The following is a 24,074-nucleotide window of genomic DNA, read 5'->3' on the forward strand; positions in this document are numbered from 1 at the left end:
GTCTGGGGACCCCCGAGTGTGCCCTGCGTGGGGCTAGGGACCCCCAAGTAGGGCTGGGAACCCCCCAAAATAGAACCGGGGACCCCCAAGCGTGCCCTGACTGGGGTCGGGACCCCCAGAAAGAGACGGGGGGGGCACTGCAGACCACCACCACTTTATTGCTCTGCCCCCCCCCAACCTCAGCCCCCCCCAAAGTGGGGGTCAGGCCTTGCCGGAGCCTTTCCGGACCCCTGGGTCCTCCCAGGATTTGGGGTGCCCCCAGATGTCGGGGTCCTCGGGGATCTGGGCTTGCCTCCAGATGTCGGGGTCCCCCTGGGCACCCGGGTCCTCCATGGGCTCGGAGTCCGCGGAGGTTTCGGGGTGCTCCCGGAGGCCCGGGTCCCCCGTGGGGTAGGGTGTCCCCGTGGGCTCGGGTTGTTCCCCGATGCCGGGGTGCGCGGAGGTTTTGGGGTGCTCCCGGAGGCCCGGGTCCCCCGTGGGCCCCTCCTCCTCCTCCTCCTCCTCGCGGGGGTCCGGGGGGGTCTCGGCGAAATAGGCCTCGCGGGTGGTGCCAGTGACCCAGTGCTCGTAGTGCTGGGTGGCGGTGAAGAGGGGGGGCCCCCCCTGGGCGCAGCCCCCCACGCTGGCCGTCCCCACCAGGAACCAGATCCCCCGCTCCTCGCAGGCCAGGGGGGACCCCCCGTCCGGCTGTGGGGTGTCCCCGTCAGCATGGTGCTGGGGGACACCCCCGGGACACCCCGAAGCCACCCCCCCAGAAGGGACCCTGGGACCCCCCCCAAAAGGGACCCCAGACACCCCAAAAGGGACCCCCAAGCCCTCGAAAGGGACTCCAGACACCCCCAAAGGGACCTCGGATACCCCAAAAGTGACCCCAGGACCCCAAAAGTGACCCGAGACACCCCAAAAAGGGACCGAGACCCCACAAGGGACCCCAGGAGGGACATGGGGACCCCAAGGGACCCCACAAGGAACCCCAGGAGGGACACGGGGACCCCGGGAGGGACACGGGGACATCGGGGTCCCTCCCCGTCCCCACTGACCTGGCAGGCGCTGGTGCCCTCAGGGGCGGTGATGCAGAAGGTGTCAGGGGGGGACGGGACCCCCGCGCCATCCCCGACGTCCCCCCGTGTCCCGCAGGACTCTGAGAGTGTCACCTCCACGCTGACCAGCTCCTCGGGGATGGACGAGCCTGGGGGGGGACATGGGGACAGCGGGGTTGGGGACAGTGCGGATGGGGACATGGGGGATGAGGGGGGACACTGGGGATGAGGACAGCAGGGATGGGGACACCAGGGATGGGGACACCAGGGATGATGAGGAAACCGGGGATGATGGGGACACCAAGCACGGGGACACCAGGAATGATGGGGACACTGGGAATGGAAACACCAGAGATGATGAGGACACCAAGGATGATGGAGACACTGGGGATGATGAGGACACGGTGGACACCAGGGATGAAGACGCTAAGGATGATGGGGGGACACCAGGGGTGATGAGGACACGGTGGACACCAGGGATGAAGACGCTAAGGATGATGGGGACACCAGGAGGGATGGGGACACCAGGGATGATGGAGACACTGGGGATGATGAGGACACGGTGGACACCAGGGATGAAGACGCTAAGGATGATGGGGGGACACCAGGGGTGATGAGGACACGGTGGACACCAGGGATGAAGACGCTAAGGATGATGGGGACACCAGGAGGGATGGGGACACCAGGGATGATGGAGACACTGGGGATGATGAGGACACGGTGGACACCAGGGATGAAGACGCTAAGGATGATGGGGGACACCAGGGGTGATGAGGACACGGTGGACACCAGGGATGAAGACGCTAAGGATGATGGGGACACCAGGAGGGATGGGGACACCAGGGATGATGGAGACACTGGGGATGATGAGGACACGGTGGACACCAGGGATGAAGACGCTAAGGATGATGGGGGGACACCAGGGGTGATGAGGACACGGTGGACACCAGGGATGAAGACGCTAAGGATGATGGGGGGACACCAGAGATGATGAGGACACCAAGGATGATGGAGACACTGGGGATGATGAGGACACGGTGGACACCAGGGATGAAGACGCTAAGGATGATGGGGGGACACCAGAGATGATGAGGACACCAAGGATGATGGGGGGACACCAGGGGTGATGAGGACACGGTGGACACCAGGGATGAAGACGCTAAGGATGATGGGGACACCAGGAGGGATGGGGACACCAGGGATGATGGAGACACTGGGGATGATGAGGACACGGTGGACACCAGGGATGAAGACGCTAAGGATGATGGGGGGACACCAGGGGTGATGAGGACACGGTGGACACCAGGGATGAAGACGCTAAGGATGGTGGGGGACACCAGAGATGATGAGGACACCAAGGATGATGGAGACACTGGGGATGATGAGGACACGGTGGACACCAGGGATGAAGACGCTAAGGATGGTGGGGGGACACCAGAGATGATGAGGACACCAAGGATGATGGAGACACTGGGGATGATGAGGACACGGTGGACACCAGGGATGAAGACGCTAAGGATGATGGGGGGACACCAGAGATGATGAGGACACCAAGGATGATGGGGGGACACCAGGGGTGATGAGGACACGGTGGACACCAGGGATGAAGACGCTAAGGATGATGGGGACACCAGGAGGGATGGGGACACCAGGGATGATGGAGACACTGGGGATGATGAGGACACGGTGGACACCAGGGATGAAGACGCTAAGGATGATGGGGGTACACCAGGGGTGATGAGGACACGGTGGACACCAGGGATGAAGACGCTAAGGATGATGGGGACACCAGGAGGGATGGGGACACCAGGGATGATGGAGACACTGGGGATGATGAGGACACGGTGGACACCAGGGATGAAGACGCTAAGGATGATGGGGGGACACCAGGGGTGATGAGGACACGGTGGACACCAGGGATGAAGACGCTAAGGATGATGGGGGGACACCAGAGATGATGAGGACACCAAGGATGATGGAGACACTGGGGATGATGAGGACACGGTGGACACCAGGGATGAAGACGCTAAGGATGGTGGGGGGACACCAGAGATGATGAGGACACCAAGGATGATGGAGACACTGGGGATGATGAGGACACGGTGGACACCAGGGATGAAGACGCTAAGGATGATGGGGGGACACCAGAGATGATGAGGACACCAAGGATGATGGGGGGACACCAGGGGTGATGAGGACACGGTGGACACCAGGGATGAAGACGCTAAGGATGATGGGGACACCAGGAGGGATGGGGACACCAGGGACGGAGCGCTGGGCCCCAGGGGACTCACCGTTGGGCGCCAGCAGTGCCCAGCAGCGGGTGCCGGGGGGCCGTTGGTGCTCGCTATAGGGCAGGCAGAGGGGCCGCAGGGCCGGCCCCAGGGGCAGGGGGCTCTCCAGCTGCAGCAGGGCCAGGTCCCGGCCCCCCTCCGGCTTCACGTAGGCCCCGTGCAGGTGCAGGCGGGCGCCCCTCCGCCGCGCGTCCCCCGCCGTCACCGCCTCCCAGGCCTCCGGCACCTGCTCCCTGCGCCCGGACGCCTGGGTCCCCCGGCCAGGGAGCCCCCCCGGGTGCCTGGGTCCCTTCCCCGGGGAGAGGGACCCCCCCGCCGCCCGCAGACGTGATGGGGAGCACCCCCACCGCCCTTGGATGCCTGATTCCCGGGGGATGCTATGGGGCAGAGGGGGTAGTTGGGGGTCCCGGATGCCTGGGTCCCATGGCGGCACCCCCTGGGTGCCTGGGTCCCTTCCCCGGGGAGAGGAACCCTCCCCCCTGCACCCCCAGGTGGGATGGGGTCAGCCCCTCCCGATACCCAGGTGCTGGGGGATGCTATGGGGCACGGTGGGGGCGGACAGCTGGGGTCCCGGATGCCTGGGTCCCATGGGGGATTTGGGTGCCGGGGGGATTTGGGTCCCAGGGGGGTTTGTGGGCACCCAGGCCCCTGGGTCCCAGGGGGTCGCTATGGGGCAGAGCCCACCCGGGTCCTGGGGGACGCTATGGGGGACAGCGGGGGGGACAGTTGGGGGTCGCGGATGCCTGGCTCCCATGGGGGATTTGGGTGCCGGGGGATTTGGGTCCCGGGGGGTTTGTGGGCACCCAGGCCCCTGGGTCCCAGGGGTCGCTATGGGGCAGAGCCCACCCGGGCCCTGGGGACGCTATGGGGGACAGTGGGGGGGACAGTTGGGGGTCCCGGATGCCTGGGTCCCATGGGGGGATTTGGGTCCCAGGGGGGGTTTGTGGGCACCCAGGCCCCTGGGTCCCAGGGGGTCGCTATGGGGCAGAGCCCACCCGGGCCCTGGGGATGCTATGGGGCACAAGGGGGGGACAGTTGGGGGTCGCGGACGCCTGGGTCCCCCACTCACCCGATGAAGCAGTGGGCGGCCGTCAGCACCCAGCCCTCGGCCACCAGGGCCCCCCCGCAGCGGTGCTGCCCCCGCAGCCGCAGGCTGACGGCCCAGGGCCAGGAGGGGCCGGGGGGGGGCTGCAGGTGCGGCCCCCCCTGCATCCCGCAGCCTGGGGGGGGACGGGGGTCACCCGGGCCCGTGGGGCGCCCCACGGATGCCTGCGTCCCCCGGGGGGGGATCGATGGGGTTATGGGACCCCCCCACCCCTGCGCCGGGGTCCCCAGGGGGGTATGGGGTGCCCCCCACCCGTATATCTGGGTCCCCAGGGGGTTATGGGGTGCCCCCCCATATGTCCAGGTCCCCAGGAGTTATGGGGTGCTGCCAGGGGTTATGGGGTGCCCCCCCATATATCTGGGTCCCCAGAACTTAGGGGGTGCCCCCCACCCGTATGTTGGGGTCTCCAGGGATTATGGGGTGCCCCCTCCCATATGTCCAGGTCCCCAGGGGTTATGGGGTGCTGCCAGGGGTTATGGGGTGCCCCCCACCCATATTTCTGGGTCCCCAGGGGGTTATGGGGTGCCCCCCCACCCATATATCTGAGTCCCCAGAGGTTATGGGGTGCTGCCAGGGGTTATGGGGTGCCCCCCACCCATATGTTGCGGTCCCCAGGGGTTATGGGGTGCTCACCCATGCACTTGCCGTCCTCCAGGCCGGGGGGCGGGGGGGGTGCCAGGGGGGCGAAGGCGGTGGGGGGCAGGCGCCGCCGCAGCCAGCCGGCGTGGGCCACCAGCCCCGTGGCCAGCACTGGCCCGTTGGGGCGGGCGCAGCCCACGGCGAAGCTGAGCACCCCGGCCTGCACCCACCGCCCCCCCGGGCTCCCGCAGGCCAGCGGGCCCCCCGAGTCTGCCTGGGGGGGCGGGGGTCAGCGCGGAGCCTGGGGCCCTATACACCCGCGACAGCCCCCTGTAGCCCCCTACGGCCTCCCTGTGGCCCCCTACATTCCCCCTACAGCCCCATACATTCTCCCCATAACCCCCCTAGACCCTCTGAAGGGCCCTATAGACCCCATAGATGCCCTAGAGACTGCCTACAGCTCCATATGTTCCCCCTCTAGCCCCCCTCTAGCCCCTCTGTAGCCTCTACAGCCCCCTATAGACCCTCTATACTCTCCCTATTGCCCCCTATAGCCCCCCACAGCCCCATATATGCCCTCATAGACCCTCTGTAGACCCTCTATAGACCCTCTATAGACCCCACAGCCCCATACCTGCCCCATAGACCTTCTATAGACCCTCTACAGCCCCATATATGCCCCCATAGACCTTCTATAGACCCTCTGCAGACCCCCCAGCCCCATACCTGCCCCATAGGCCCCCTACAGAGCCCTACAGCTCCCCTACCTGGCAGGCGCCGCGGCCGCCCTCCTGCCCGCCGGCGCAGACCATGCTGGGCCGCGCCGGCCGCGCCAGCTCCCGGTGCCGCAGGTTGGAGTAGAGGCAGTTGCAGATCCTGGGGCTCAGCAGGTCCAGGGCCACCTTCTGCAGGGGGGACCCCGCCGGCAGCGACACTGGGGGGCAGGGAGAGGGGCAGCCGTGGGGAGACGTCGCCGGGGGGAGACACCGGCACGGGGGACGCGTGACCACGGGGAGCCACCACCGTGAGGACGCACCGCCATGGAGGCCCACCGCCGTGGGGACCCCGGTGGCCAAGAACCACCCCATGGGGACCCACCTCCATGGGGACCCCGATGATGAGGACCCACCACCATGGAGACCCACCTCCATGGGGACCCCGATGACCAAGACCCACCCCATGGAGACCCACCCCATGGAGACCCACCACCACGGAGACCCACCTCCATGGGGACCCTGATGACCAAGACCCACCCCATGGAGACCCACCTCCATGGGGACCCTGATGACCAAGACCCACCCCATGGAGACCCACCTCCATGGGGACCCTGATGACCAAGACCCACCCCATGGAGACCCACCACCATGGAGACCCACCTCCATGGGGACCCCAATGACCAAGACCCACCCCATGGAGACCCACCACCATGGAGACCCACCTCCATGGGGACCCCGATGACCAAGACCCACCCCATGGAGACCCACCCCATGGAGACCCACCACCATGGGGACCCCAATGACCAAGACCCACCCCATGGAGACCCACCCCATGGAGACCCACCACCACGGAGACCCACCTCCATGGGGACCCCGATGACCAAGACCCACCCCATGGAGACCCACCACCATGGAGACCCACCACCATGGGGACCCACCTCCATGGGGACCCCGATGACCAAGACCCACCCCATGGAGACCCACCACCATGGAGACCCACCTCTATGGGGACCCTGATGACCAAGACCCACCCCATGGAGACCCACCTCCATGGGGACCCCGATGACCAAGACCCACCCCATGGAGACCCACCACCATGGAGACCCACCTCCATGGGGACCCTGATGACCAAGACCCACCCCATGGAGACCCACCTCCATGGGGACCCTGATGACCAAGACCCACCCCATGGAGACCCACCTCCATGGGGACCCCGATGACCAAGACCCACCCCATGGAGACCCACCTCCATGGGGACCCCAATGACCAAGACCCACCCCATGGAGACCCACCACCATGGAGACCCACCTCCATGGGGACCCCGATGACCAAGACCCACCCCATGGAGACCCACCCCATGGAGACCCACCACCATGGGGACCCCAATGACCAAGACCCACCCCATGGAGACCCACCCCATGGAGACCCACCACCACGGAGACCCACCTCCATGGGGACCCTGATGACCAAGACCCACCCCATGGAGACCCACCTCCATGGGGACCCCGATGACCAAGACCCACCCCATGGAGACCCACCCCATGGAGACCCACCTCTATGGGGACCCCGATGACCAAGACCCACCCCATGGAGACCCACCACCACGGAGACCCACCTCCATGGGGACCCTGATGACCAAGACCCACCCCATGGAGACCCACCCCATGGAGACCCACCTCTATGGGGACCCCAATGACCAAGACCCACCCCATGGAGACCCACCCCATGGAGACCCACCACCACGGAGACCCACCTCCATGGGGACCCTGATGACCAAGACCCACCCCATGGAGACCCACCTCCATGGGGACCCCGATGATGAGGACCCACCACCATGGAGACCCACCTCCATGGGGACCCCGATGACCAAGACCCACCCCATGGAGACCCACCTCCATGGGGACCCCGATGACCAAGACCCACCCCATGGAGACCCACCCCATGGAGACCCACCCCATGGAGACCCACCTCCATGGGGACCCCGATGACCAAGACCCACCCCATGGAGACCCACCCCATGGAGACCCACCACCATGGAGACCCACCTCCATGGGGACCCCGATGACCAAGACCCACCCCATGGAGACCCACCTCCATGGGGACCCCGATGACCAAGACCCACCCCATGGAGACCCACCCCATGGAGACCCACCACCACGGAGACCCACCTCCATGGGGCCCCAGCCCCCCAGCCCCAGGGGACGCAGTTGCCCGGGCCTCACCGTTCTCAGCCACGTGGCCCCATCCAGTGATCCAGCAGGGGGTGCCGAAGGCGAAGGGGTGGTGGGCTTGGGGCAGGCAGATGGTGCCCACGCGGGGCCCGAGGGTGACGGGGGACTCCAGGCGGACCAGCGCCAGGTCGTGGCCCCCCTCGACCCGCCGGTAGCCCTCGTGGACCACCACTTCCACCACTGTCCTCTCCTGGCCCCCCGTCTCCTGCAGCCGCAGCCGGCCCACCACCGCCCGCCAGGCCGTGGGCTCCGCCCGGCTCCCGTTGGGCCTGGGGGGGTGTCACCGCTGTCACCCTGTCCCCTCTGGGTGCCCAAGCCTGGCCGCGGGTGCCCCAACCCGGGTCGAGGTGGTCCAACCAGGTTCTAGGTGCCCCAGCTGTGGTCTTAGTTGCCCCAACCAGGTTCTAGGTGCTCCAAGGGGATCTGGGTGTCCCAACGGGTCATGGCTGCCCCCGCCCCCGTCATGGGTGCCCCAACCAGGTTTGGGTGCCTCAGTGAGGATCTAGGTGGTCCAGCAGGGATCTAGGTGGTCCAACAGGGCGGTAGCTGGCCCAATGAGGATCTAGCTGGCCCAAATGGGTTCTGGGAGGACCAATGGGGTTCTAGGTGGCCCAATGAGGATCTAGGTGGTCCAATGAAGAGCTAGGTGGCCCAAAGGGTTTCTGGGAGCCCTGGTGAGGAGCCAGGTTGCCCAAATGGGTTCTGGGAGGACCAATGGGGTTCTAGGTGGCCCAATGAGGATCTAGATGGCCCAATAGGGTTCTAGGTGGTCCAATGAAGAGCTAGGTGGCCCAAAGGGTTTCTGGGAGCCCTGGTGAGGAGCTAGGTGGCCCAGTGGGGATCGAGGTGGCCCAACAGGGTTCAAAGGGTCCCCAAAAGCGATCTGGGTGGCTCAGCGGGGATCTAGGTGGGGCAACAGGGTTCCAGGGGTCCTAAAGGAGATCTGGGTGGCCCAGTGGGGATCTAGGTGGCCCAATGGGGTTCTAGGTGGCCCAATGGGGGTCTGGGCAGCCCAGTGGATTTCCAGGTGCCCCAATGGGCCGGGGGGGGGTCCCCAAGGAAGGTCCCACTCCACAACCACCCTTCCCCCAGGGGCCAGCCCCCCACCTGCCCCCCCCCCCCCCGGGACTCACCCCTGGAAGCAGTGGGCGGCCGAGAGCACCCACTGTGGGGTGACGAGGGTGCCCCCGCAGAAGTGCTCCCCCCGCAGCTGGAGGCTCACTTGCCACGGCCACTCTCCGGGATGGGCGGCCGTGCCCCCCACCACGCGGCCCAGCTCCCACTGACGCCCGCACTCGGGGTCTGCGCCCAGCACCCGTCAGCCCAGACCCCTGGGTCCCCCGGATGCCTGGGTACCCCCCGGACCCCTGGTCCCCCTCCCCGAACCCCTGTGTCCCCTCCCGGACCCCTGATCCCCCGGACCCCTGGTCCCCTCCCCAGACACCTGGTCCCCCCAGACCCCTGGTCCCCTCCCCAGACCCCTGGGTCCCCCCGGATGCCTGGGTCCCCCCGGACCCCTGGTCCCCTCCCCGAACCCCTGTGTCCCTCCCGGACCCCTGATCCCCCCGGACCCCTGGTCCCCTCCCCAGACCTCTTTGTCCCCCCGGACGCCTGGGTCCCCTCCCCGGACCCCTGGGTCCCCCCGACCCCTGGGTCCCCCCCCAGACCCCTGGTCCCCCTCCCCAGACACCTGGGTCCCCCCGACCCCTGGTCCCCCTCCCCGGACCCCTGGTCCCCCCACCGTTGTTGTGGGGGCACCCAGACGCCCAGGGCTGTTGTCCCCCCTCCCCGCCCCGATTTCAGCCACCCCCGGTTGTTGCGACAGCGTGCGGGAAGGGGTTGCGACAGCGCTGGGGGGGAAGTGGGGCCCGGATGCCTGGGTGTCCCCACCCCCCCAAAATGCCACCCGCAGGTTCCCCCCCCGGGTGCCTGGGTCCCCTGGGTGCTGGGGGGGGGATAGAGGGTGCCCCAGACCCCTGGGTGTTCCCCCCGAAATGGGGGGGGTGGTGTCCTTCCAGGCAGGGAGGGGTCGCTCATGAATATGCAGAGGCTTATTTGCATATATCTTACCTGCCCGAGCATCCCCAGCCAAAATTTCAGCATCTGTGGGGGGAGAAGGGGGCGTGGGGGGGAGTCAGAGCGCGGGACCCCCACCCAGAGGCACCCAGGCGTCCGGGTGCCCCCCCAGCCCCACCCCCCGCCTCCGGGGGACCCAAGCGTCCGGGCTCATTTTTGGGGGTTGTGACCTCGGCCTTTCCGGTGCGACCGGTTGGGTGGGGTGCCTCACCCCGGCCACATCCGCCACCGGACGCCTGGGTGTCCCCGTGTCCCCCCCCGTGGGGACGGCTGGGTCCCCCAGAGTGTCCCGTGTGTCCCCGTTGTCCCCCCCCAACTCACGGGCCAGGAGCAGGAGCAGGAGGGCGGCGGCGTGTCGAGGCGTGTCGAGGCGTGTCGAGGCGTGCCGGCCCGTGGCAGACATGCCGGGGAGGCTCGTGTGGGGTCCCTGGGGGTCCCCGTGGGTACGTGGGGGTCCCTGTGGGTTTATGGGGGGTCCTCGTGGGTCTGGGGGGTCAGTGGAGGGGTCCTGGGGGTCCCTGTGGGTTTATGGGTGGTCCCCGTGGGTCCATGGGGGTCCCCGTGGGTCCGTGGGGGTCAGTGGGGGTCCCTGTGGGTCCGTGGGGGATCCCTGTGGGTCCGTGGGTGTCTGCGGGGGTACCCGTGGGGTGTCCGTAGGGGGTCCGTGGGGGTACCTGTGGGTCCCTGGGGGGTTCTGGGTGTCCGTGGGGTTCCGTGGGGGGTGTGTGTGGGTCCGTGTCCGCCGCCGCCGCCTCTGCCCCGCCCCGGCCCGCAGCCGGTTTTAACCCCGCCCGCCCCGCCCGGGTCCCCGTTTTTTTTTTTGGGGGGGGGTGGGGGAGGGGGCCCCCCGGGGAGCCCCGCCCCCACCATGGACTACATCCCCCAGCAGCCCCCGCGGCCGCTTCCGGGGAGGTGGAGGGGGGGCGGTGTCGCCGCCGGCCAATCAGAGCGCGGTCTGCGTGAGAACGCCGGCCAATGACGGCGGCGGGGAGCGGCAGTCGCGCCGCCCAATCGGAGCGCGCGGGGGGGAGCGGAGGGGCGGCGCGCCGGCCAGGGGGGGGGGCGGGGGGGGGGGGCGGGGCGGCTATGGCGGCGCGCGCGGTGCTGTGCGTGGCGGGCGCGGCGCTCTCGCTGTACGCGCTGCACGTGGAGCGGGCGCACGCCCGAGACCCCGCCTACCGCGCCGCCTGCGACCTGGGGCCCGCCGTCTCCTGCACCCGCGTCTTCGCCTCCCGGTACCGGGGCGGGGGTCGGGGAAGGGGTCGGGGAACCGGGAACCGGGAGCGGGGTTTGCTGTGCACCGGGGGCTGCATCGCACCGCGGCGGCGCTTGCTGTGCGGCGGCGGGAACGGCGCGCGGGTAAACACCGCCACGTGGCGGGGGCGGGGCTTGCGGCGGCCAATGGCGGGCGGGCGGGGCGGGGCTCGGGCGGGGGCGCGGCTTTCCGGGGAGAGGGCGGGGTTTTGATCGCGGGGCGGGGCTCGGGAGGGGCGGGGCTTGCCGGGCACGCGCGGGGCAGGGATGCACCCGTTGGGGGCGGGGTTTGGGGCGGGGCGGGGCTTAGCGGCGATGCACGCCCAGCAGCGCCATACGTGGGCGGGGGCGTGTCCCCGCGGTGGGGCGTGTCCCAGCGGTGCCCCGCCCCGTAGGTGGGGCCGGGGGCTGGGGCTGGTGGAGGCGCTGCTGGGCCGGGACAGCGTCGCCAACGTCCCCAACGGGGCCATCGGGGTCCTCTTCTACCTGCTGCAGGGGCTGCTGGGTAGGCGGGGACACGGGGGACGCGGGGTGGGGACACGGGGGATGCACCGGGGACGTGGTGGGGGCACGTTGGGGGACGTGGTGGGGGCACGTTGGGGACACTGGGGATGCACTGGGGGGCACTGGGGACGTGCTGGGGGCACGTTGGGGACACTGGGGATGCACTGGGGGCACTGGGGGCGTGGTGGGGGCACGTTGGGGACACTGGGGATGCACTGGGGGCACTGGGGACGTGCTGGGGGCACGTTGGGGACACTGGGGATGCACTGGGGGCACTGGGGGCACGTTGGGGGCACTGGGGGTGTGCTGGGGCACGTTGGGGACACTGGGGATGTGGTGGGGGCACGTTGGGGACACTGGGGATGCACTGGGGGCACTGGGGACGTGGTGGGGGCACGTTGGGGACACTGGGGATGCACTGGGGGCACTGGGGACGTGGTGGGGGCACGTTGGGGGACGTGCTGGGGGCACGTTGGGGACACTGGGGATGCACTGGGGGCACTGGGGGCGTGGTGGGGGCACGTTGGGGACACTGGGGATGCACTGGGGGCGTGGTGGGGGCACGTTGGGGACACTGGGGGGCACTGGGGCGTGCTGGGGGCACTGGGGACGTGCTGGGGGCACGTTGGGGACACTGGGGATGCACTGGGGGGCACTGGGGGCACGTTGGGGGCACTGGGGGTGTGCTGGGGGCACGTTGGGGACACTGGGGATGCACTGGGGGCACTGGGGGCACGTTGGGGGCACTGGGGGTGTGCTGGGGGCACGTTGGGGACACTGGGGATGTGGTGGGGGCACGTTGGGGACACTGGGGATGCACTGGGGGCACTGGGGACGTGGTGGAGGCACGTTGGGGACACTGGGGATGTGCTGGGGGCACGTTGGGGACACTGGGGATGCACTGGGGGCACTGGGGGCACGTTGGGGGCACTGGGGACGTGCTGGGGGCACGTTGGGGACACTGGGGATGCACTGGGGGCACTGGGGGCACGTTGGGGGCACTGGGGGTGTGCTGGGGGCACGTTGGGGACACTGGGGATGCACTGGGGGGCACTGGGGACGTGGTGGAGGCACGTTGGGGGCACTGGGGATGCACTGGGGGCACTGGGGATGCACTGGGGGCACTGGGGACGTGGTGGGGGCACGTTGGGGACACTGGGGATGCACTGGGGGCACTGGGGACGTGGTGGGGGCACGTTGGGGACACTGGGGATGCACTGGGGGCACTGGGGGCACGTTGGGGGCACTGGGGGTGTGCTGGGGGCACGTTGGGGACACTGGGGATGCACTGGGGGCACTGGGGGCACGTTGGGGGCACTGGGGACGTGGTGGGGGCACGTTGGGGACACTGGGGATGCACTGGGGACGTGCTGGGGGCACGTTGGGGGCACTGGGGACGTGCTGGGGGCACGTTGGGGACACTGGGGATGTGGTGGGGGCACGTTGGGGACACTGGGGATGCACTGGGGGGCACTGGGGGCACGTTGGGGGCACTGGGGATGTGGTGGGGGCACGTTGGGGACACTGGGGATGTGGTGGGGGCACGTTGGGGGCACTGGGGACATGTTGGGGGCACTGGGGCATGCTGGGGACACTGGGGACGTGCTGGGGACACTGGGGGTGTGCTGGGGACACTGGGGACGTGCTGGGGGCATGTTGGGGACACTGGGGATGCACTGGGGACACGCTGTGAGCGTATTGGGGGCACTGGGGGTGTGGTGGGCACACGTTGGGGACACTGGGGATGGGTTGGGGACACTGGGGATGCACTGGGGACACACTGTGGGCATCCTGGGGGCACTGGGGTCGTACTGGGGACACTGGGGACGTGGTGGGGGCATGTTGGGGACACTGGGGACAAGGTTGGGACACTGGGAATGCACTGGGGATGTGGTGGGGGCACATTGGGGACACTGGGGACAGGGTAGGGACACTGGGCATATGGTGGGGGCGCACTGGGGACACTGGGAACAGGGTGGGGACACTGGGAATGCACTGGGGACATGGTGGGGGCATGTTGGGGACACTGGGGACGTGGTGGGGACATGGGATGCACTGGGGACAGGGTGGGGACACGTTGGGGACACTGGGGACGTGGTGGGGACACTGGGGATGCACTGGGGATGGGGTGGGGACACATTGGGGACACTGGGGACACGGTGGGGACACTGGGGATGCACTGGGGACGGGGTGGGGGCATGTTGGGGACACTGGGGATGTGGTGGGGACACCGGACATGCGGTGGGGGTGCACTGGGGCCACTGGGGATGTGGTGGGGCCGCGTTGGGGACCCACGCCCCCCTCATTGTCCCCCACAGGGGCAGTGCCTGGGCAGGGGGCAGCGGCGGTGCTGCTGGGGACAGCGGTGGCCTCGGTGGTGGCCTCGCTGTGGCTGGCGGCGGTGCTGGCCTTTGGCCTGCAGGACTTCTGCCTCGTCTGCGTCACCACCTACCTCCTCAACGGCCTCCTCCTCGCCCTCAACTGGCGCCGCTGGCGGCGGCTCCGCCACCTCAAAACTGCCTGAAATGCACCCAAAAATGTCGGGTGGGGGGGCGGGGGCACCCCTACGGCCAGGGGTGCCCCTCCCTCCCCCCCAAACATGGCAGTTGTGAACGAGGGACCCTGGTGTCTGGGTGTGTGGTGTTGTTTCCCCCCATTCCCCCCAAATTATGGGGGGACCCAGGCATCCGGGACCCCCTTACGAGGGAGCCAGGTGTCTGGGGACCCCCTTCCCCCCTCTCCCAAGGGACCCAGGCATCTAGGGACCCCCCTCCCACCCCCTAATAAGGGACCCAGGCATCTGGGACCCCCTCACAAGGGACCCAGGCGTCCAGGGACCCCCTTCCCACCCCCCAACAAGGGACCCAGGCCTCTGGGACCCCCTCATGAGGGACCCAGGTGTCCAGGACTCGCTCACAAGGAATCCAGGGGTCTGGGGACCCCCTCATGAGGGACCCAAGCATCTCGGGACCCCCTTACCGCCCACCGCAACGGACCTAGGCATCTGGGACCCGCATATGAGGGACCCAGGCGCTTGTGGAGGTCCCCCCCACCCCTTCACTGTCCCCCAACCCACCGTCGGAGCAGGGGACGAGCTTTCTGTCACCGCCCCGGACTCCGTTTCCCATCGTGCCTCACAAAATGGCACCGCCCCGCAAGGTGGCGCCGGGCCCGCCCTCGCGCGTGCGCACTGCCCCTCTCTCACGCCCCCTGCGCTGGGCGCATGCGCGAGGCCGTTCCCGCCGCATCGCCCGTTGCTCTGCGCATGCGCAGTGCGCCGTTTCCACCCTCCCTCCCGCGTGGGCCGTACCATTCTGAGGGGAGCGCGGGGGGGAGGGGGGGTGGGGAAGCGGACGGGGCCACTCTGAGAGGAGCCCGGGGGGGCGTCTCGGACGCCTGGGTCCGCTGGCTGGTGAGTGGGGGGGGACCCGACCCCTGGGTCCCCTCGGGGGGACACGACGTCCCGGGCCTCGGTTCCTTGGGGGAGGACGGGGACTGAGGGGACAAGTGGGTCCCGAACGCCTGGGTTCTGTCTGGGGGACGGGACCGAGGGGACAAGGGGGGGCCGGACAGCTGGGACCCGTCTGTAGTGGGGACTGAGGGGAAAAGGGGGGCCTGGACGCCTGGGTCCCCTCTTGGGGGCGGGAAAGGGGCCCTGGACTCCTCAGTCCCTTTTCTGGGGAGACACTGAGGGGAAAGGGGTCCGGGACGCCTGGGTCCCTTGTGGGGGTCCGTAGCGGGGGCTGTGTGGGGCCCGGACGCCTGGGTCCCTTCGGGGGGAGGCGGGAAGGGGGTCCCGGACTCCTGGGTCCCTGGGGGGGGTGTCCATTAGGGGGTGGGGTGGGGCTTGGAGGCCTGGGTCCCTTCGAAGGGGGTTCCTGGGGGTTATGGGGGTCCCGGAGGCCTGGGTCCCTTTGAAGGGGGTTCCTGGGGGTTATGGGGGTCCCGGAGGCCTGGGTCCCTTCGAAGGGGGTTCCTGGGGGATTATGTGGGTCCCTGCCAGCTGTGTGGGTCCTTGAGGGGGTGTGTGGGGCCCGGACACCTGGGTCCTTTGGGGGGGTTGTGAGGGTCCTTGGGGGGTGTGGGTGTCCCTGGGGGGCTGTGGGGTCCCTGTCCCCCCTTTCCCTACCCGACCCCCCCAGTGGCCATACCCGGGGGGGACCCAGGCATGAGGGCTGCCCTGCCCTGGCTCCCCCACCCTCTGCCCCCCCTCCAGGAGATGCTGCGGCGGGTTTTGGGGGGCCGGCGAGGAGGGGCTCTGCCCCCCCGTCCCCCGCCCGGGCCGCTGCCGACCAGACCCCGCCTGACTTGGCCCGGGAGCGCTCCAAGGCCGTCACCTCCTTCTACCACCAGCCCGCCATCGACGTCGCCGCCGAGAAGGTGGGATCCCGGCGCTCGGGTGGGGTGGGGGGGACCCCCAGAGTCTGGGAGGGACCCCGGCATCCGGGTGGGCGACCCTGGTGTCAGGGGGAACCCCCGCACCCGGGTGACGTCACCCCCCTGCCCCCCCAACAGCCCTCGGTGCGCTTGACCCCCACCACCATGTTGTACTCGGGGCGCTCGCAAGACGGCAGCCACATCCTGGTGAGTGGGGGGACCCTGGTGTCCTGGGGGGGGCCCCAGGCGTTCGGGAGGGGGACCCAGGCGTCCAGGTTGCGGGGGGACGACCGAGGTGTCTGGGTAGGGGACACCCAGGTGGCTTCGCGGGTCCGGGTGGGAGGGGACTCGGGTGTCCAAGGGACCCAGGTGTCTGGCTAGGAGGGGACCCAGGTGTCCCGGGGGGAGCCAGGCATCCAGGTTGGGGGGGGGACACCCAGGTGTCTGGGTAGGGGACACCCAGGTGGCTTTGGGGGTCCGGGCGGGAGGGGACCCAGGCATCCCTGGGGGGGACCCAGGCGTCCGGGTGGGTGGGTCCGAGGGAGCACAGGGGGACCCAGGCGTCCATACGGGTCTGGGGACCCGGGTCGGTTTGGGGACCCCAGCGTCCGGCCCCCCTCCCGGGGGAACCCCGGTGTCCGGTCGAGGGTCCCAGGCATCCGGCTGCCCCTCTTCCCCCCCGCAGAAGAGCGCCCGCTACCTCCAGCAAGAGCTGCCGGTGCGCATCGCCCACCGCATCAAGGGCTTCCGCAGCCTGCCCTTCATCATCGGCTGCAACCCCACCATCCTCCACGTGGTGCGTCCCGCGGGGGGGACACCGGCATCTGGGAGGGGACCCAGGTGTCCGGGGAGGGGACCCCGGCGCCCGGGTGCTGATGCTGTGTGTCCCCCCCAGCACGAGCTGTACATCCGCGCCTTCCAGAAGCTCAGCGAGTTCCCGCCCGTGAGTGTCACCCGCGTCACCCTGAGCCATGTCCCTGTGTCACCCCGACCCCGTGTCACCCGTGTCCCCGCATCACCCTGTCCTCGTGTCACCTTGTCCTTCTGTCACCCCCATCCCCGCGTCACCCCGTCCTCGTGTCCCCCTGCGGCTGACCCCGGCGTCACCCGTGGAGTCGCCCATCCTCACGTGGGGGTGACAGGGTGCATGCCCGCCGCCGCCCGTCTGCCCCGGTCACGCCGTCGCGGTGTCCCCAGATCCAGGCGCGGGGCGACGAGGCGCGGTACTGCGCGCTGTTGCGGCAGCTGCTGGAGGACCACAAGGACGTGGTGACGCTGTTGGCTGAGGGGCTGCGCGAGTGTCGACGACACATCCAGGTACCGGATGCCGGCGTCCCCTCCCGGACACTGGGGTCCTTTGGGGACATGGGGGGGGTGGTGGGGTTCCCCCCGGGTCCCCCCCGAACCCCTGGGTCCCTCAGGACGAGCGCCTGCTGCGGCCCTTCCTGGACAAGACGCTGACGTCGCGGCTGGGGATGCGGATGCTGGCCGCCCACCACCTGGCCCTGCACGAGGACAAGGTGCGATGGTGCCTATATGGGGTGTGGGGGGAGCATCTATAGCCTCTATAGGTGCTCCCCCTTACCCCCTCCCGCCGCCCCCCCATAGCCCGACTTCGTGGGCATCATCTGCACCCGCCTCTCCCCCAAGAAGCTCATCGAGAAGTGGGTGGACTTCGCCCGGTGAGGCACCTATGGGGCTATAGGGGCCCTATAGGGAGCTGGGGGGGGGGGGGCTATGGAGCTATAGGGGCTTCTACAGGCGTTTCTGGGGTTATAAGCTTTTCTATGGTGGTTCTGTGAACATTTCTATGGAGCTATAAAGGTGCTGTGGGGCCCCTGTAGAGGTATATAGGTCTCTATGAGAGTCTTTATGGACTATAGCGGCTCGTATAAGGGCTCATATGGGGTTACAGAAGTTCTTTGGGGGTTCCTGTGGGGCTATAGGGGCCCTATGGGGTTCCTAAGGAGTTGTAGGGGGTCCCATGGGGTTTCTGTAGGGCCGCAGGGTCTGTATAGAGCTATAGGGGTTCTTATGGGGGTCTCTATTGGGCTATAGAGATCCTGTGGACTTTCCGTGGGGGTTCCTGTGGGCCTATAGGGGCCCTGGGGGGTCTATAGGTGGCTATAGGGATTTTTATGAGGGTCTTTATGGGGCTATAGGGGCCCTGGGGGGGCCCTATGGGGCCATAGGGGTTCCCGGGGGGATTTATTGGGCTGGGGGGTTCTTGGGGGTTTCTCTGAGGGCTCATACGGGGTTGGGGCTGGCAGCGGGTGACGGGGGTGTCATCCGGGTGACGGGGGTGGCAGCGGGTGACAGGGCGGTGTCGTCCGGGTGACGCGGGGTCTGCAGGCGGCTGTGCGAGCACCAGTACGGGAACGCGCCACGGGTGCGCATCAACGGGCACGTGGCGGCGCGGTTCCCCTTCATCCCCCTGCCCCTCGACTACGTTCTGCCCGAGCTGCTCAAGAACGCCATGAGGTATGGGGGCTGTAGGGGCTGGGGGGTATGGGGGGTATAGGACCCAAAGAGGGGGCTGGGGTAAGAGGGGCGATATGGGGTTTGCGGGGGGTAAGGTAGGGTATGGGGCCTTAGAGGGGGCACGTAGGCTCTTACAGGGGTGTATGGGGTCTATAGGGGGTGTGTAGAGGCTTACAGTGAGGGTATGGAGTCTATAGAGAACGTATGGTTTCCTGTGGGGGATACGGGGCTCTAACGGGGTGGTGTGGGGCTTTTAGGGAGATATGGGGTTTTCAAGGGGGGGTAAAAGAGGTTTCTGGACCCTATAGGGGATGTATAGGGTCTTATAAGGGTGTATGGGGCTCATACAGGGTGTGTGGGGACGTGGGGGTGTGTATGGGGCCAGAGGGGGGGGGCTCTAGGGCGGCGTATGGGGCCGTAGGGGGCTATAGGGGACCTTCTGGGGCGGCGCAGGGCGACGATGGAGTCCCACCTCGACACTCCCTACAACGTCCCCGACATCGTGGTGACCATCGCCAACAACGACATCGACCTCGTCATCCGGTACCGGGGGGGGTCCCCGGGGTTGGGGGGGGTCTCCAGGGTGTCCCCATGTCCCCATAGATGTCCCCAGGGTGGCCTTAGCTACTGGGGGGTCCCCAGGGTACCTCATTGTCTTCATGGGAGGTTCTCCGTGGTGTCCCCGTGCCCCCGCAGAGGTTCTCCAGGGTGTCCTCATGCTCACAGGTGTCCCCAAGGTGTTCTTACCTACTGGGGGGTCCCCGTGGTGTCCCCATGTCCTCAGCGATGGTCTCCATGGTGTCCCCATGTCCATAAGCGTTCCCAAGGTGGCCTTAGTTACTTGAGCGTCCCCGGGGTGTCCCCATAGATGGTCTCTATGGTCTTCCCCTGTGCTCGTGGGGAGGTTCTCCATGGTGTCTCGTGTCTTCGTAGTGTCCCTATGAGGGGGTTCTCCATGGTGTCCCCATGCCCACAGATGTCCCCAAGGTGTTCCTGTCTATTGAGGGTTCTCCAGGGTGTCCCCATGAGGAGGTTCTCCATGGTGTCCCTGCATCCACGGATGCCCCCAAGATGTTCCTACTTATTAGGAGTTCTCCACGGCGTCCCCATGCCCACACCCGTCCCCAAGACGTTCCTCTCTACTGGGGGTCCTCCATCCCCTCCCCTCTGGTGCCCCCCATCTTCGGGGGTGCCCCTGAGGGGTCTCCCCCGTGTCCCTCCCCCAGGATCTCTGACCGAGGCGGTGGGATCCCCCACGAGCTCCTGGACAAGGTGACCGAGTACCACTTCAGCACGGCCGAGGCCAGCGCCCAGGACCCCCGCCTGGGGGGTCCCTTCCGCAACCTCCTGGACCTCAGCAACAGCGGCCAGGCCGGTCCCATGCACGGGTACGTCACAACGGAGGGACGCCACGGGGGGTGTCCCCAGATCTTGGGGACCCCCCAGTGACCCACGGCTTGCCCTCCAGGTTCGGGTTCGGGCTGCCCACCTCGCGGGCCTACGCCGAGTACCTGGGGGGCTCGCTCTGCCTGCAGTCGCTGCAGGGGGTGGGCACCGACGTCTACCTGCGCCTGCGCCACATCGACGGCAAGGGGGAGAGCTTCCGGATCTAGGGGGCCCGGACGCCTGGGTTCTCCCAGCCCCACCGCCCTGGACGCCTGGGTCCCGGAGACCGCCGTGTTGGACGTGCATCATCGTGGAGATCAAAGTGCTCCTGGAGAACCCACCGTGTTGGACGTTCATCACCATGGGGGTCGAGGTGGACCTGGAGACCCCCATGGTGGACATTGATCCTCATGGAGGTCAAAGTGCTCCTGGAGAACCCCCCGACGTTGGACGTTCATCATCGCGGAGGTCGAGGTGGACCTGGAGAACCCCCCCACGTTGGACGTTCATCATCGCGGAGGTCGAGGTGGACCTGGAGAACCCCCCCACGTTGGACGTTCATCATCGCGGAGGTCGAGGTGGACCTGGAGAACCCCCCCACGTTGGACGTTCATCACCGCGGAGGTCGAGGTGGACCTGGAGAACCCCCCCACATTGGACGTTCATCACCGCAGGGGTCGAGGTGGACCTGGAGAACTCCCCCACGTTGGACGTTCATCACCACGGGGGTCAAGGTGGACCTGGAGACCCCCATGTTGGATATTCTTTGTCATGGAGGTCAAGATGGACCTGGAGAACCCCCCACATTGGACGTTCATCACCACGGAGGTCAAGGTGGACCTGGAGACCCCCATGTTGGACGTTCATTGTCACGGAGGTCAAGGTGGTCCTGGAGAACCCCCCACGTTGGACGTTCATCACCACGGAGGTCAAGGTGCTCCCAGACACCTGGGTCCCTCGCTTGGACATTGGGGTGCCCACCCCACCCACCCAGGACATGGGGGTTCCTGATCCCCCCCACCCCGTTTTGGCTTCGCTAGGGCCCCCCTCGTTAGCGGAGCGGGGCGCCGCCCTCATTAAAGCTGCAGCCGGTGCCGAGGGGAGAGGGTTTATTGGGGACCCAGGCACGTGGGGCAGGAGAAGGGGGCGAGGAGGAGGAGGAGGGGAGGGGGGAGGAAGGCTGAGAGGCCGTCTTGGTGCCCGGAAGCCCCGTTCAGCCCATTTCTTGCCCCAAATCCATCTTCATCATTATCATCTTCCTCCTTCTCATCATCTTCTCTCTCGGGGTCCATCGTCTCGGTGCCTCCATCTTCATCACCATCCTCCTCCTCGTGGTCTCCATCTACCTCCTCACCATCCCCTTCCTCCTCCTGGGGGCCTCCGTCTTCACCGCCATCCTCCTCCTTGGGGTCTTCATCCTCCTCCTCGCCACCCTCCTCCTCCTCGGGGTCTCCATCTCCCTCCTCACCACCCTCCTCCTCCTCAGGGTCTCCATCATGTCACCTCTCCTACTCGGCGTCACCTCCCTCCTCTTCCTCAGGGCCTCCAACTTCCTCACCATCACCTTCCTCCTCAGGGCCTCCATCTTCATCACCATCCTCCTCCTCGTGGTCTCCATCTACCTCCTCACCATCACCTTCCTCCTCAGGGCCTCCATCTTCATCACCATCCTCCTCCTCGTGGTCTCCATCTACCTCCTCACCATCACCTTCCTCCTCCTGGGGGCCTCTGTCATCACCGCCGTCCTCCTCCTCAGGGTCTTCCTCCTCCTCCTCGCCTTCCTCCTCCTCCTCCTCCTCCTCCTGGGGGTCCCCGCCCTCCTGCTCGGGCGGCGGGTGGCAGCAGGGACAGTCGGAGCGGTGGGACGGCTCGGCGTCGCGACGGGGGTCGTAGAAATCTGCAGGGGGAGGGGGCGCGGCGCCCGGACCCCTATAGGCGGCCCGTAGGGCGCCCCGCGGGGCGGCCGGGCGCGGGGGCGGGGGACTCACCCAGCGGCCCCGGCCCCTCCAGGCGCTCCAGCAGCCGCAGCAGCGCGTCGCACGTCTCCTCGCCGCGGGCCAGCGCCAGCGCCCGCAGCCGCCGCGCCCAGCCCCGGCCCCCGGCGCGCCCAGCGCCGCCGCCTCCGCCGGCTCCAGCGCCCGGCCCGCCGCAGCCCCGCCAGCAGCGCCCGCGCCGGCACCCGCCGCAGCCGCCGCTCCAGCGCCCGGCCCTGCGCCCGCACCTGCGCCCGCGCCCCCGGCATGGCCGCCTGCGGGAGCGGAGCGCGGGAGGAGAGCGGCGTGGGCAACCCCCCCACGGGGGACGCCGGAGCGTCCCCGGCCCTGTAGGGGATGCCGGAGACTCCCCATTATCTATAGGGGACGCCGGAGAGTCCCCGGCCCTGTAGGGGATGCCGGAGACTCCCCATTATGTATAGGGGATGCCAGAGAGTCCCCCGCCCCACGGGGGATGTCGGAGACTCCCCCTGTCTATAGGGGATGCCGGAGACTCCCCATGTCTACAGGGGACGTTGGAGAGTCCCCGGCTGTATAGGGGACGCTGGAGACTCCCCATTATCTATAGGGGACGCCGGAGAGTCCCCGGCCCTGTAGGGGATGCCGGAGACTCCCCATTATCTATAGGGGATGCCGGAGCGTCCCCGGCCCTGTAGGGGATGCCGGAGACTCCCCATTATCTATAGGGGATGCCGGAGCGTCCCCGGCCCTGTAGGGGATGCCGGAGACTCCCCATTATCTATAGGGGACGCCGGAGCGTCCCCGGCCCTGTAGGGGATGCCGGAGACTCCCCATTATCTATAGGGGATGCCGGAGCGTCCCCGGCCCTGTAGGGGATGCCGGAGACTCCCCATTATCTATAGGGGATGCCGGAGCGTCCCCGGCCCTATAGGGGATGCCGGAGACTCCCCATTATCTATAGGGGATGCCGGAGCGTCCCCGGCCCTGTAGGGGATGCCGGAGACTCCCCATTATCTATAGGGGATGCCAGAGAGTCCCCGGCCCTGTAGGGGATGCCGGAGACTCCCCATTATCTATAGGGGATGTCGGAGCGTCCCCGGCCCTATAGGGGATGCCGGAGACTCCCCATTATCTATAGGGGATGCCGGAGACTCCGCATTATCTATAGGGGATGCCGGAGAGTCCCCGGCCCTGTAGGGGATGTCGGAGACTCCCCCTGTCTATAGGGGATGCCGGAGACTCCCTGGCTCTATAGGGGATGCCGGAGACTCCCCATGTCTATAGGGGATGTTGGAGAGTCCCCGGCTGTATAGGGGATGCTGGAGACTCCCCATTATCTATAGGGGATGCCGGAGACTCTCCATGTCTATAGAGGACGTTGGAGAGTCCCCGGCTGTATAGGGGATGCCAGAGACTCTCCATGTCTATAGGGGATGTTGGAGCGTCCCCGGCTCTATAGGGGATGCCAGAGACTCCCCATGTCTATAGGGGATGTCAGAGAGTCCCCTGCCCCACGGGGGATGCTGGAGACTCCCCATATCTATAGAGGATGCTGGAGCGTCCCCAGCTCTATAGGGGATGCCAGAGAATCTCCAGCCCCATAGGGGATGCCGGAGAGTCCCCATCCCTATAGGGGATACTGGAGAGTCCCCAGCTCTATAGAAGACACTGGAGAGTCCCCAGCCCTATAGAAGACAGCGGAGGATCCCCATACGTGAGTGCCCAGCCCCATAAGGGATCCCCCCACGCGTGCATGCTCAGCCCTATAGGAGCCCCTGGTGCCTATACTGCCCCACTGACCCCACAGGGGGCTGGCCCAGACCCTATAGAGTCCCCCCAGGCTGTGCCAACCCTATAGCTGCCCATCCCCGCCGCCTCCATACCTGCTCCCGGCCCCTATACGGCTCCTATATGGCCCTTATAGGGGCCCCAGGTATTTTTAGCGCTGACCTTTGGGGCCCGCCAAGCCTGGCCCGCGTGACGTCAGAGCCAGCATGGGCCCCATAGGCGCCCCCCCCGGCCGAGTCCGGGTGGGGAGGGGGTTCCTATAGGGTGGCAGGGTCCCTCGTAGATACC

At 67.7% G+C, this 24,074-nt stretch overlaps 4 protein-coding genes across 4 annotated transcripts; 3 read left to right on the forward strand and 1 right to left on the reverse strand.

Moving 5' to 3' along the window:
- Positions 1-201: 201 nt before the first annotated feature.
- On the reverse strand, positions 202-10,807 carry LOC140645672 (serine protease 53-like). The gene is made up of 11 exons (XM_072849126.1): positions 10,716-10,807; positions 10,363-10,498; positions 10,036-10,068; positions 9,099-9,267; positions 7,957-8,234; positions 5,786-5,952; positions 5,073-5,292; positions 4,404-4,554; positions 3,335-3,567; positions 1,041-1,189; positions 202-687 (listed from the first exon to the last, which is right to left on the reverse strand). The coding sequence occupies exons 2-11, from the start codon at positions 10,442-10,444 to the stop codon at positions 202-204; spliced, it is 1,968 nt and encodes a 655-aa protein (XP_072705227.1). The 5' UTR covers positions 10,445-10,498; positions 10,716-10,807.
- A 306-nt stretch (positions 10,808-11,113) lies between these two features.
- Positions 11,114-14,417, forward strand: VKORC1 (vitamin K epoxide reductase complex subunit 1). Its single transcript, XM_072849159.1, has 3 exons — positions 11,114-11,276; positions 11,691-11,800; positions 14,118-14,417. Exons 1-3 carry the CDS (start codon positions 11,128-11,130, stop codon positions 14,321-14,323), a joined length of 465 nt encoding a protein of 154 aa, XP_072705260.1. The 5' UTR covers positions 11,114-11,127; the 3' UTR covers positions 14,324-14,417.
- Positions 14,418-16,018: 1,601 nt separating this feature from the next.
- On the forward strand, positions 16,019-21,139 carry BCKDK (branched chain keto acid dehydrogenase kinase). The gene is given in 12 exon segments (XM_072849134.1): positions 16,019-16,073; positions 16,076-16,179; positions 16,315-16,383; positions 16,862-16,972; positions 17,072-17,119; positions 17,374-17,493; positions 17,598-17,696; positions 17,785-17,858; positions 18,529-18,657; positions 19,111-19,200; positions 19,884-20,045; positions 20,126-21,139. Coding segments are annotated over 12 exon segments (1,206 nt in total). The 3' UTR covers positions 20,271-21,139.
- LOC140645658 (uncharacterized) lies at positions 20,271-21,989 on the forward strand. The gene is made up of 3 exons (XM_072849105.1): positions 20,271-20,871; positions 20,921-20,977; positions 21,620-21,989. The coding sequence occupies exons 1-3, from the start codon at positions 20,405-20,407 to the stop codon at positions 21,987-21,989; spliced, it is 894 nt and encodes a 297-aa protein (XP_072705206.1). The 5' UTR covers positions 20,271-20,404.
- Positions 21,990-24,074: the final 2,085 nt, after the last annotated feature.

This window comes from Ciconia boyciana, chromosome 36, assembly GCF_034638445.1.
Source record: "Ciconia boyciana chromosome 36, ASM3463844v1, whole genome shotgun sequence".
NCBI lineage: Eukaryota > Metazoa > Chordata > Aves > Ciconiiformes > Ciconiidae > Ciconia > Ciconia boyciana.